The sequence below is a fragment of the Phyllostomus hastatus genome, unplaced genomic scaffold (assembly GCF_019186645.2).
Source record: "Phyllostomus hastatus isolate PE091 unplaced genomic scaffold, TTU_PhHast_1.1 phas_contig_159, whole genome shotgun sequence".
NCBI classification, from domain to species: Eukaryota; Metazoa; Chordata; class Mammalia; order Chiroptera; family Phyllostomidae; genus Phyllostomus; species Phyllostomus hastatus.
Genome location: NW_025333640.1, coordinates 8,472,384 through 8,484,044, shown reverse-complemented (window position 1 = coordinate 8,484,044; position 11,661 = coordinate 8,472,384). Strand labels below are relative to the sequence as shown.

Genomic DNA, 11,661 nt, shown 5'->3' with positions numbered 1-11,661 from the left:
ACAGCTATTGAGGGGAGAGAAGCATACAGCTTTAGCAGAGTGAAGACTCCTGCGGCCCTGAGGGAGAGAACCATGTGGCTCTGGCAGAGTGGGGACTCCCGTGGCCCGGGGAGACAGGACCACATGCCTTTGCCAGAGTGGGGACCCCCGCAGCTTTAGGAGATATGGTACTCTGGACTGGGCAAAGGGGGAAGGAAGGAAGGACTGTGTCTGTTTGTGGATGTTTTAAGGGACTTTGGGATTTTGGTGAAGACATTAGGTCACTACTTTAAGTCTGTATAGCATTAAATAAACATTTCCTTTCCTTTTCACAAATCTCTGGCATTGAGAGACATCTTTCCTCTGGCGGTGGACATAATGGACCTGGGGGCTTCTTTCAGTAATAGTATATCGTCCCAGGCCCCCCTTGTTTGTTCTGTAACAGACTGGCCCCTGCTTTAGGATCAGGCATACCCCAACTGTAGCTTCTGGAGCCTCCAATCTCCCACTTTGTAGACTTGGGCTGAGCTGGGAAGGAAGCCACAGTCACGAGCCTTGCTTCACCTCTTGCATGGTGCCTAAGAGGCCTCAGCAAAGGGCTACAGAGTTGAGAAAAGCAGTGGTTCATAGTTTGAGTATGTCATTCATAATAACAGATGTTGTCTGTTGAGCACATATTATGTGCAAGGTGCTCTTCCAAGCTCTTAATGTACATTGCTTCATTATCGAGGGAAGACAAGTAAGTTACAACATCTCAATCTATCCATGTATTAAAGTGAGGTATTTTTTCATGGTGTTTTTATGGAAACATTAGAAAGCAGGGCTTCTCAAACTGTGATGTGCATATGAGCTAGCCAGGAATCTTGTTTGAATGCTGATTCTGACTCAGGTGTGTAGCAAGGCCCCACATTCCCAACAAGCTGCCAGCTGCTGCTGCTGGCCCAGGGACCTCGCTTGGCACAGAAGGACTTAGAGCACAACACTTTGCAGTTGGTACGTCCTCAGTAAATATTCTTAAATGAATGATTAAATGAGATTATTGGATGCAAAACATTCATAAACAGGAAAGTACTGTGCAAATGTATGTTGTCATTCTGGGACAGTGAGGCTGGGAAATGTGCCTGGAAAAGGGCAAACTCCTGGGAGGGTCGTTGGAGCAGCACTTTAGAACACTGTTTCTGCATCTGCCTGGGTCCAAATCCCGCCACTCTGTGGGCAGAGTTTGGGCAAGTAATTTAACCTTTATGTATCTCAGTTTCTTCCTGTGTAACATGGAGTGAAATGCCTCACTGGGCTACTGAGGGATTTACTGAGATTGTAAATCAGTCTCTGAGCACCGGGCCTGGCAAAGGGTAATAGCTCAATACGTTTTAGTTATAATTATCATTTGCCTCCTGGATTTGGGGCAGTCCCAAAGCCCGCAGGAGCCTGGGCCTCAGCACCGTGGAGGTCAGTGGCAGCTTTCTAAGGGTCGTGGAGCCAATTCCTCTCTCTTCTTTTATGCCCCAGGTTTCTCCAACAGGGTTAAAGTTATAATGCACATGAAAACTGGTTAAAATACAGCCACCTCCCAGACAGAAAGAAAGGAAGTAAAGGAGAAAAGCAGTGGAATCCTGAGAGGAATCATATTGCCAAGGAAAGAGTTTGGGGATTCTGAACCACATCAAGAAGGGTCCAGATGTTTCTAGAGGCCCCTGGGGGGCACCGAGGGCAGAGAGTGGGGCTCCTGGGCCTATTCCAGGTGGCCTTCTTTGGGGCATGTGACCGTGGACAGTAAACTCCATTCCCCCGCAGTTCTAGGTCCTTCTTTTACTGTGCCTAAATTGGAGGAGTTGGAGAATTTGGAACCAAGGATCTTCCTAACTTCTAGAAAGATGTTGAAAGGCTGTGCAGGGTTTCCAGCTCTGAGGCATCTACTCTTTCGGGGAGGTGGGGGATGTGTGCGTAAAAGCTCCAGTTCTGGAATCAAATAGATGCGGTTTGAATCCTGATTCTGTACAAACTAGTTTTGTGACCTTCAGCAGATGACTTAGAAGCTTGGGCCAGTATTTTCTTCGTGTGCAAAACATGATCATAAGGAAATATGTTTTATGTGCTTATATAGAGCTACTAGCAGTGTTGCTGTGCAGTGGTGCTCCATAAGCAGTAGGTACTTCTTTTTAGCAAAATTTCTGGACTGATGTGAGCTTGAAAATGTGGCTGGTAGATTCTGAAGGACACAAGGGAGAGTAGGTGGACACAGGCGCCCCCACGTGGTGAGTGTAGTACCTTGATTCCAATCTCAGAGCCTCCCTAGTGAGGGTAGGTGCTCAGTAAGTGCAGCCCTTCCTCAGCCAGCTCTGTGGCCTTGGGCCGGGGAACAAGAGGGTTTGGAGTAGATTATCTCTGGGACCCCTCTTGATCTGTAAATGTGTCAGGTACTCAATTCAGGCAACCATTTCCCCAGTGGGTGTGGTGTAGTTATCTTTCTGTTCCATTTGACACTCCCAGGCCAGTTACTGGAAACCTTACTTAGCAAGACTGACTTCCCCAAATCCTTGGACTCTTGTAAAGAGGGGACTACCGGGAATTCGTCAGCTTTGCCTCTGTGTAAACAGCTGGATTTTAGATTGCAGGACCTCCCAGGAGCCTAGAACAGCTCCAGGGGCCTTGACGGCTGCCCAGGGACTGTTGTATGGATCGACTTCACAGCTAAACGGAAAGATTCACTCCGTGCCTAATTTTTCCCATTGAATGCCAGGACACCCTAGACAGAGCTGAACAGCCTTGCAGCACTGGACCAACCAGAGCCTGGGAGTAGGAGTTCTTAACCCCAGGCATATGGAGAACTTTCCGGAGTTCCAGTGGCGCGCAAAATCTCAGGCTATGTACACCTTTCTGGAAAAGTGGACACAGCTTTTGTTACATTTTTAGAGAGGTCTGTGACCTCAAAAGTTTTAAAGAAAACACTGCCCAGAATTACAGAAATGACCTACTCCGAGCATTCTGAATGCAGCAGGAAGCCTTGGGAGCATGTGCCAGCCCCATAAGCTGCAGTCCCTCTCAAACCTCCACACAGCTGGGGCGTGAGGGAAGATGCCCAGGTCGTTTGATGGATTTAAGAGAACACACCTGAACTAAAGCATAACATGGCATCCCCTTCTGTGTGGGAGCCAGAGAAGACCTGAAAATGTTTTCCATCACTTCTGCTTCCTTCGCTGGAATCAGCTTTCAGAGACTAGAGACCATTCTTTGGCAGCTCTTCACTGATGAAACATTTCTATACTTTGAAGGGGCATTTAGAATTAAGACCAGTGACAAAAAGTGAGCAAGTGATATAATTCTATCTGGGGCCCCAAACTAAATGTGGCTAAGAAGCAGTCAACCAACCTGGTTCTCTTAGGCTGATGTGAGCGGGTCCTGGAGAGTGTGCGCAGGGAGTCTCGCCTGTCTGGGCAATGGGTGCCATATTGGCGTGGGGAGTGTTCTAGGTGGCTGCTTTGAGGCAGGGTGCTCATTTGGGTGTAGAGCTGCTGAAATATTTCTAGACCTCATCACTCAGGTCACAACAAGGGTGCTCTTTTCCACTTGTAGAACATCAATCTGGAGTCTCCAGGAGGAGCAGTTTCAAATCTCGGGGCCCCAGGGTTTCCTTTCTGCCCACAAGCATGTGTAAGACCAGGAGACATGAACCGCTTTCTTCCGACTGATGCTTTCAGAGCTGCTGGTGCCAGATTCAAGGTGCTAGACCTAATTTGGTGTGGCTCTAAGGAGGGGGGGATGATAAATCTAAATTTTTCACATCTCTATTCGCAATTCATTTCATTTAAGCAAATCTGTATTTAAGAAGAGGCAGCACACGTGACGACGATCACTGTAAGAGTCTACTAGTTCTGAGCTTTTGATAACTTCTTACAATAAGATTCACTGATTAGGACTTCATAACTGCCCAGGGATTAGTTCAAGACCTCTTACAAACACAGATGATGGGGGAGGGAAGGTCAAAGCATATGTTTCATGTTTATTTCCCAGGCGAAGCAGGGCCACCACAGCCTGGGCCCAAGAGCACTTGCAGGCTTTTTCTGACTCGTCTGTCCTTGTTCACCCAGAGCACAGCTGTGTGGTCCCCTCTATAAAACTAACCCCACAGTCTCCCAGGCTTCAGCCAGGAGACTGAACTAGCAATGCACAAACCCAAAGGACACTGGGTTTTGCAAAAGCAGGTCTGTTTTAATGTCATATTCACTTGGATTACCTAGTTCTCCTTGTTACTGAATAGTCAATCTTTTTGCAAAGATTGCTACTGGAGCTGAGATCGAAGTTGCGCTAGGGCCAGAGTGGTAGGGAACAGCAGCACTGTTCTCCCAGCAGGCTGCGGGCCAGCATTCCCAGGAGGCTACGACTCAGAAACAGAAGTAAGGGTCCAGGGGTGGAGAGACCTGGAAGTTCTACTACTGCCCAGGCTATAACCCCTGAAGCTCCGAGTCTGGTCCCCAGCCATGGGATGATGGCATTTTTGTGCTCTAGCTTCTGTCAGGGCAAGGTTGCAAACTGAAGAGAAGAGTCCTGCGTCAGAAAATGATTCAAAACCCCAACCCAAATACCTCCACTCCAAAAGCAGCTTTCCAAATGGCTGTTTTTCATGCACTCAGTATCCTAGTCAGCATGTCAGGTTCTGGAGACTCGGGGATGGGGGTTGGGTCATCTAAATAACTTCCCACCCAGCTCCATTTGGTGAGTGTCCAGTCAACATAAACTTAATTTTCACTGCTGTCAGTCCAAGCCAAACATAATCACAGCTAAGCCCACTACTACTCACCCCCATCGGCATTCAAAAGTCAAATATTGAGGAGTAACATTGTCCACCTGTTAAAATAATTTGGCCTGTGCTTCCAAAGGTTTTATGGCAGCAGGAGAAGACTGTAAGGGAAGGTGAGGAATTTCTTAATCTGGACACATGTCACTGGCTGCTTCACTCACCATAGCAGGACGGTCATTTATTCTAATGATGCCAGGATTGCAGCCCCCACTCCAACCGCCCCCCCCACTTCCCCCAGCCACTTCCCCACCGTCTGGGAACTGCATCCTTTAGAATATCAAAATCCTCCTCCTCTGAGGATACACTGGATCTGGGAAAGCAACCAAGTCTGGTGAGCAAGGAGGCTGACACAGGCCGGACTGTGCATCTGGGGTAAAGCACAAGTTATGACTATATAAGGTCTCCTGGTATTGTATATAATTTTGTTCTGGAAGCCATTCCTGCAGGGAAGGGGCCAAATGTTTTCCGCAAGGACTTCCAGGGAAGGACGTCAGAAAACGTGTGCTTCCCACGGCCAACATAAATCCTCATGGGTTTTATTTAGGGTTTTAAAGCTCTTGTGTTACCTCTAGTGGCTAGTGATCGTTCTGAATGGTCGCTAGGTTTAATAGGGATGGCTACTCCTTAGCAAATGTAGAAGCTTTCCTGATGTGACATGGAGGATTGGTCGTTATTGTTTTGTTTTAGGTTTTTTTTCTGAACTCAAAAATAACACGGGTACTATGAAAAGTCACCCGTTGCCCGTGGGGTTTGGCATACGGACTGAGAGTGGCAGGAAGCCACCACAAACAGCTCTGAGAGGGGACGGGTTTCCTTGTCTGCATCCCTTTCCACAGGTTCCCAGTCAGAGAGTGGCCTTAGGGCCATTATCACCCCCAGTCCTCACCCCACTTCAAGACAAAGCAGTTCTGTAGCCTAAGAAGGTGAAGACAAATGGGTAGAGAAGAGCCTCTCCTCGCCCACTGGTGTGGAGCACGACTTGCCCCTCGAGGGGTGGTTTGAATCCAGCAGTAAAGGAGAAGTGGAAGGTGGAGGGACACCCCAGGGGGACCCTCCAGCACACATCCTAACTCAGGTGGGCTGGAGACATCACTGCCCCTGAGCTTTGCCTCGGGTCCCACCCTGCTGTCCCCAAGGGGGGTTCTAGAAATGGCCTAGGAACTTTAGTTAACAGGTGATGCAACCCTCTCTTAGGAAACCAAGGCCCCAGTGGCAGGGCCAGGAGGAGTGTGGCTTTCACCGGTCACCATCACGGACAGAGGGAGATCCGGCCCACTGCCGACAACAAACGCAGAAAATGGTTTTCTGTGAGCAGACCCTCGAAGGGGCCTCCGTGGCTGCAGACGGCCTCACCACGGGCAGCAGAGGACCCCCCAGGAAAGACATTTGCGGGAGGAGAGGGGAGAGAGGAGTACAGATAAATTTATTAGTTAAATACTGATTTTACAGCCATTTCACCTTAAGACAATGTTAACAGGTTTGTGGGTTAGGGAAGGTACAGGAGGGCGGCCTTCACGAGGGAAAGCCATGTAAATGATCATTAAAACAGAATCTTGGTTTAGAGATATTCTCTGCTACAGCCTGTAGGACTTCTGGGTGGGGAGCTGGGCGTCTCGGGGCAGGACGTAGGGAGGCCACCATCGCAGCCCTGCGGATGAGGGGGACGCAGGAGGAGGAGCCCACGAGCCCCAGTGTCCCCACCACGTAGGGGAACAGCCACGTGGAGACCAGAGAAAGGCCGGTTCCAGGCCAGCGCTGGAGAGTCCTCAAGGCCCACCTCGGTGGCTTCTCCTCTCGGTCGCAGCCTTTCTTGCCATGAGTTTTGTTGTGTTGGTTTGCTTTGAGTTTTTGTTGCAAAATCCCTAGCTTTCCGCCTCCTGGACAAGGGATTTGTGCTGGAGAAAGGACACGGCATCTGCGCCCCTTGCACGGACTCGGCCTGCTGCCTGGCCCGGAGCCGCAGCTCCGCAGAACACAAGGGGCGCCAGCGAGATCTCCGTGCAGGCGAGTCAGAGCCCATGGGAAACCCCGCCCCCACCGCCAGAGAGCGTCCACCAGGCGCCTCTCCAGAAGGATCTCAAGTCTCAGATGCGTGTTAGTCACACTTGCTTTAGCAGCAGAACCTTTTTTGTTCTCACTCAGAAGAACCCCCTGTGTGTGAAGGGGTGGAGGAAGGATTTTGGGGGGGGGCCAGGCTGGGGAGGGGGTGCTGCTGTTTGACTAAACTGCCACGCTCTTGTTTTGCTGAGGGAGAAACATGTTCAAGTTGAAGGCAGAGAAGAATCACTTGGAGCAGTGGAAGGAAGTTTTGTTTTCAGGGGCCTTGGGGTGAAGAAAAGGAGGGAAGGAATGAGGCCGTGAGCCGGGGAAAGAAATGTGGGGGAGGCCGAGCTGCCGAGTTGCGATTTCACCGAAGCCGTACTGCGTGGTGGGTGAAGCAGCTTCTCCTCCATCTCCCCGTGGAGCACCCGGCGACACGGGTGCTGCCCCCGGCGCCTCTGGAGTCAAGATTCGGTACTGAGGAAGGCAGGGGTGTGCTGAGTCTGGAAGGGAGTGTTGGGCAAGGGCAGCAGCTGCTGGGAGGAGCCCGTCACCTCCAAAGGCACGTCAGATGCCCTGGCCCAGGCTGGAGCAGGGGTCCCAGCACCCTGCCCCTCTGCCCACCCTCAGATCCCCGGTGCTGGGACACCAGGGCACAACCACCATCACCGGTCAGTGATGGAAGGGTAAAGAAGGACATCTCATCTCTTGTCAGAGGTGAGGTGGGGCAGAAAATGAGGAGGACACCTCTGCCTCCACAGAAGGGACTAAAGTGTGCTCTGAATGAAGCGCAGGTGTGTCCAGACCAGAGTCTGGGCCCTTCCCAGCCCCCAGTCTTGAAAAGGCATCTGGTAAAAACCCAGCATCCGTTTCCCCTAACCAAATCATCGACTTCAAGTGTCTTCCCAGTTGTTCTTCTGGAGTCATTCCCGGGCAGAGCAGGCCGGCCCCTGGGAGCCCAGAGCCCCGTCTCTGCCGTTCTCCCAGTCCCAAGTCTGCAGGAATCTGAGGAGGGAGGGAGGTGATATTATGCAGTGATTATGTCCCCGTGACTGTCAGCCAAGGCCAGGCTGTTCCAAGGGTCCTGCTTGGAGCTGGCCTGCGGTGACTGGCTGACAGAAGACGCGTAGCCTTGTGGGGAGAGCTTCAGGGCCGAGAGGACCGGGTGGATGGAGGGCCCGTGGCCAGACATCGAGCTGACCGAGAATGTCTGCAAGCAAAAAAGTGTGAGATGAGGTCAATGGGGTCACTTCTGGGGGCTCAGGAGGGGAGGTCTGGGCTGAAGAGGGGGAGCCCCATCACGTAGATGCCCCCAGGGAGTCTCCCACCCCTAGGGCAGGGATCAGAGGAGCGGGCCAAAGGAGAAGGGCAGGACGAGGGGCCCAGCGCCACTTCTGTCATCTCTGCCCCTGTGCTGTGGGAGGCAAAGGGCCTGCGAGAGTCGTCAGCTGCTTCTGAGCAACAGGACCCTGTAGGGTGGTGACTGTCTGGGCTTCTCTGAAGGCTCTAATAGTGACATCAGACATTTGCTACAGTGTCCTCACTGCCAGATCTCCACTTTCAAGCAGCAGCTGTCCTCCCCAGCCAGAAGCAGCTCCCAGCTCTTCTGGTTCTGCAGACCCAGCTGCCCTTCACCCTGACACTACAGAGCTCGTTAGGACACAGCCTCCCCCAAGGATGGGCTGGGAAGAGCTCAGAGTTATGGGAGACTGTGACCAGGAACATCTCCAATGAGGGGAGCCACAGAGGGAAGGGGGTGGAGGAGCGGGGATGCCACTATATCTGAAAGAAGAGACTAGGGGGGCTGCCGGTCCATCTTCTGGGCACACGAGGAAGTTGGACCTGCAGCTGGCCCTCATTGAAATGACACCCTGTCTGCGACCTCCTTGCCAGCCCCAACCCACCCTCCTTGCCCTCTACCGTTTCCACACCTTGGCTCATGCCAGGAGGGCTCTCCTCCTGTCCTTCCTCCTATTAAAATCTATCCATCCTTCAAGGCCAGGGTCAAACCACCCCTCACTTGGGAGACGGAGGAACTGCCAAACATTTGTCTCATAGTTATGTGTCCAAATCATTGTAGCTGGACAGGATGTGCTGAAATAGATCCTCTGGCAGACAGCCCCTGGCGGGGTCCCCAGGGCAGCAAGCAGCCCCCTCAGCCACGCACTCCAGGTGCCAGTGCTGGCCTGGCCACCCGGTGCCCTGGAGCCCACTTCCCCGGGGCAGGCCTGCTGCCCGGCGCAGGGGCACACCTGGGACATGGAGCTGCTGTGGCCGTAGTGGGACGCCAGCCCAGGCTCTGTCTTGATGGGGCGCATCTCCTCACTGCTGCTGGTGGTCGCGGTGCTGGAGTTGCTGGAAACGCTGCTGGTGGGAGGGAGGCTCTCGCTGCTGGAGGGACCTGGAAGGAGGCAGAGTCAGGACCTCAGACAGGGGCAGGGATAAATGGACGGCCGGTGGCCGTCCTGGGAGGCAGCCAGGGCAGGTCTCCGCTAATGGCTTGTTTACATGGGGAGAGAAGCAGGGGTCCTTCATCATTGGAGGACAGTGGTTCTCAAAGTGAGATTTTCAAGGGAACTTTTTTGAAATGACAGGGTCCTCACCCTTTCTCTCAACCTCTTTGAGGCCACATGTGTTTCAGGATTCCAAATTTTTTTTATTTTAAGAAGGGCATATATTGTACATCACAGAACCCCTCCAGTGGGTCTGGGACAACACCATATTTAAATACATCAATAATTCTACAGCAAAACGTGGATATTCACAGGCGGGGCCAATACAGACTACACACAGCCATGTCTGTCCAGATTAGGTGTTGCTCCCTGGAGTTTGAATTTCAGAACGGGCTTCCACACCTGGGCTGGCGCCCACTGTCCCTGGGCCGGCGCCGTGTAAGGAGATGCAGTTACAGGGCAGGTGGGGGATTGGGGTTGGGGGGACGGGTGCACAACAGTGTGGAGACAGGAGGAAGGAAAAGGACCACGGGCGTGCCACACGGAAAGGTCCAGTACGACGTGACCACCAGAGGGGTCAGCCCCTGCTGCATCTGGGAAGGACAACTTGGGCCGTGTTCTCGGTGGTGGAAAGGGACCATGCATCTGACTGTCATGCATCGGATTAGACGATATATCAGCCAATTTATTTCCTTCTGTGACTATGGCCTCTCACAGAGAAACCTTTAATTTGGCAGCAGTAGTGAGGAGGAAGTGCTCTTGAGACAGAACATAAGCCAACCCCAGGCTTGCTCTAGAGACTGAGAAGGCAGGGTGGCATCTTCCGCAGCATGTGGGCCCTGAGGGGTGGAAGCGTGGGTTACCATTCTTGATCTACCTACCCAGCCACAGCTGTCTGACTCTGGTTGAGTCCCTGCCCTCTCTGAGCCTCAGTTTGATCATCTGGAAAATGGGGGTAATAGATGGGGTCTTATGGGGGTCTTTAAGGATCAATGAGAGAATATTTGTGAAAAAACCTTCTAAAGCACAAAGTACTACATGATGTTAACCATATGCTGCTTACCAATCAGTCTGTTGTGAACAGGACTAAGGGGACCCTGTCCTCCCAGATCCCAAAGGTGGAGGGACCGGTAACGTTCCTTTTTCTTTCAGGCCCCTGACCAGTCCAGCTGGCCCACCGTAGCCTCTGCACCTGGCCGTGATCAGGCCACGACTTGACTTGAGCCTGCTTGGAAGGCTCCAAAAATGTTCCATAGTGATGTTACTTTTATTCTAGGTTATTCATTTTGCCCTGAAAAGATGGGATGGACAACACTAACATCATACCTTGGCAGCTGGCTCACCTAAGAAAACATTCTCACACGCTCCAAGGGCTACAGCTGTATTTGTACAACTACATGCAGCTCTCTTCCTTACCTGCTGGTGTCTTAGATTTATTAAGGTTCTTGGGCTTCCGTTTTCTGGTCTGAATCCCCTCTTTCCGCATTGCAAGAGGCCTGGGAACCTAGGGGATTACGAGTCAACACGTCAGGGTTTTCCATCTGAACAAGATCAGCTGTGGTATTTAAACACACACACAGTACCGGAAGGCAACATCTACGCAATTCCCCTACAATCCTTGGGGCTGAGACCAAATCAGCCCCTGGACCTCCTCCTGAGAGAGAAATCAATTCTATTTTTTACAATGTATTGAGCACCTTTATTGCATTGCTGAGTGTCATACTAGACCCTGAAGTAAGAGGCCGGAGGACGAAGATCCCTCCTCGTCCAGAGACTGACGTTTTAGTGGGAATGGCAGCAAATAGAAGCTAATCAGACTCCTAGGTGATGTGGGAGCACTCTGTTCTGGGGTGGGGAGGAGGGGAAGGGGCACAAGAGCACATCGAGGAAGGCTGCGCTGAAGAGGCGCCGTCTGAGCTGTAGGAGGGTGTGGAGTAGACAGCGGCAGGGATTTCAGGCAGCGGGAACAGTGTGCGCCAAAACCTTTCATGCATCAGCCACACCAGGACACTGTGGAGTGACAGGGTGGTGCACGTCTTAATAATTATGCCAAGAAAGCAGGCATGCACAGGGACAGTTCCGGTGAGTCAGGATGTAGTCACTCTCCTTAGAGCAGCTCTTCACTGCCTCGGAACCGAGGGGAGCAAACAGTGGTGTCTCCATGGCAGCAGCGAGAGATTATGCTGCAGAGACTGACCTATGGCCCCAGGCTGAGAGAAGCTGTCTGGTCCGTGGACAATACTTTTATATCATCTGATGTCTCGTAAACAAGCAGTGACTGCCAGGCATCCTGCCCTTGAGCCACTCACAAAGGCCTAAACAAGTGTCTGGCAGCAAGCCTGCATCTTCCTAATATTATAAAATATTGTGCCTTCCCCACATCTGGTTTCT

General features: G+C 51.9%; 1 protein-coding gene across 4 annotated transcripts in view; it reads right to left on the bottom strand.

The window, feature by feature from the left end:
- Positions 1-6,179: 6,179 nt before the first annotated feature.
- The window catches only part of GATA4 (GATA binding protein 4), a 76,835-nt gene continuing 71,353 nt past the window's right edge, over positions 6,180-11,661 (bottom strand). For all 4 annotated transcript variants that reach the window (XM_045831130.1, XM_045831129.1, XM_045831128.1 and 1 more), the window contains exons 5-7: positions 10,687-10,774; positions 9,070-9,218; positions 6,180-8,027 (exon numbers count right to left, since the gene is read on the bottom strand). In XM_045831130.1, coding sequence (XP_045687086.1) covers positions 7,845-8,027; positions 9,070-9,218; positions 10,687-10,774 — 420 coding nt within the window. In that variant the 3' untranslated portion in view covers positions 6,180-7,844. The remainder of the gene's footprint in view (positions 8,028-9,069; positions 9,219-10,686; positions 10,775-11,661) is intronic.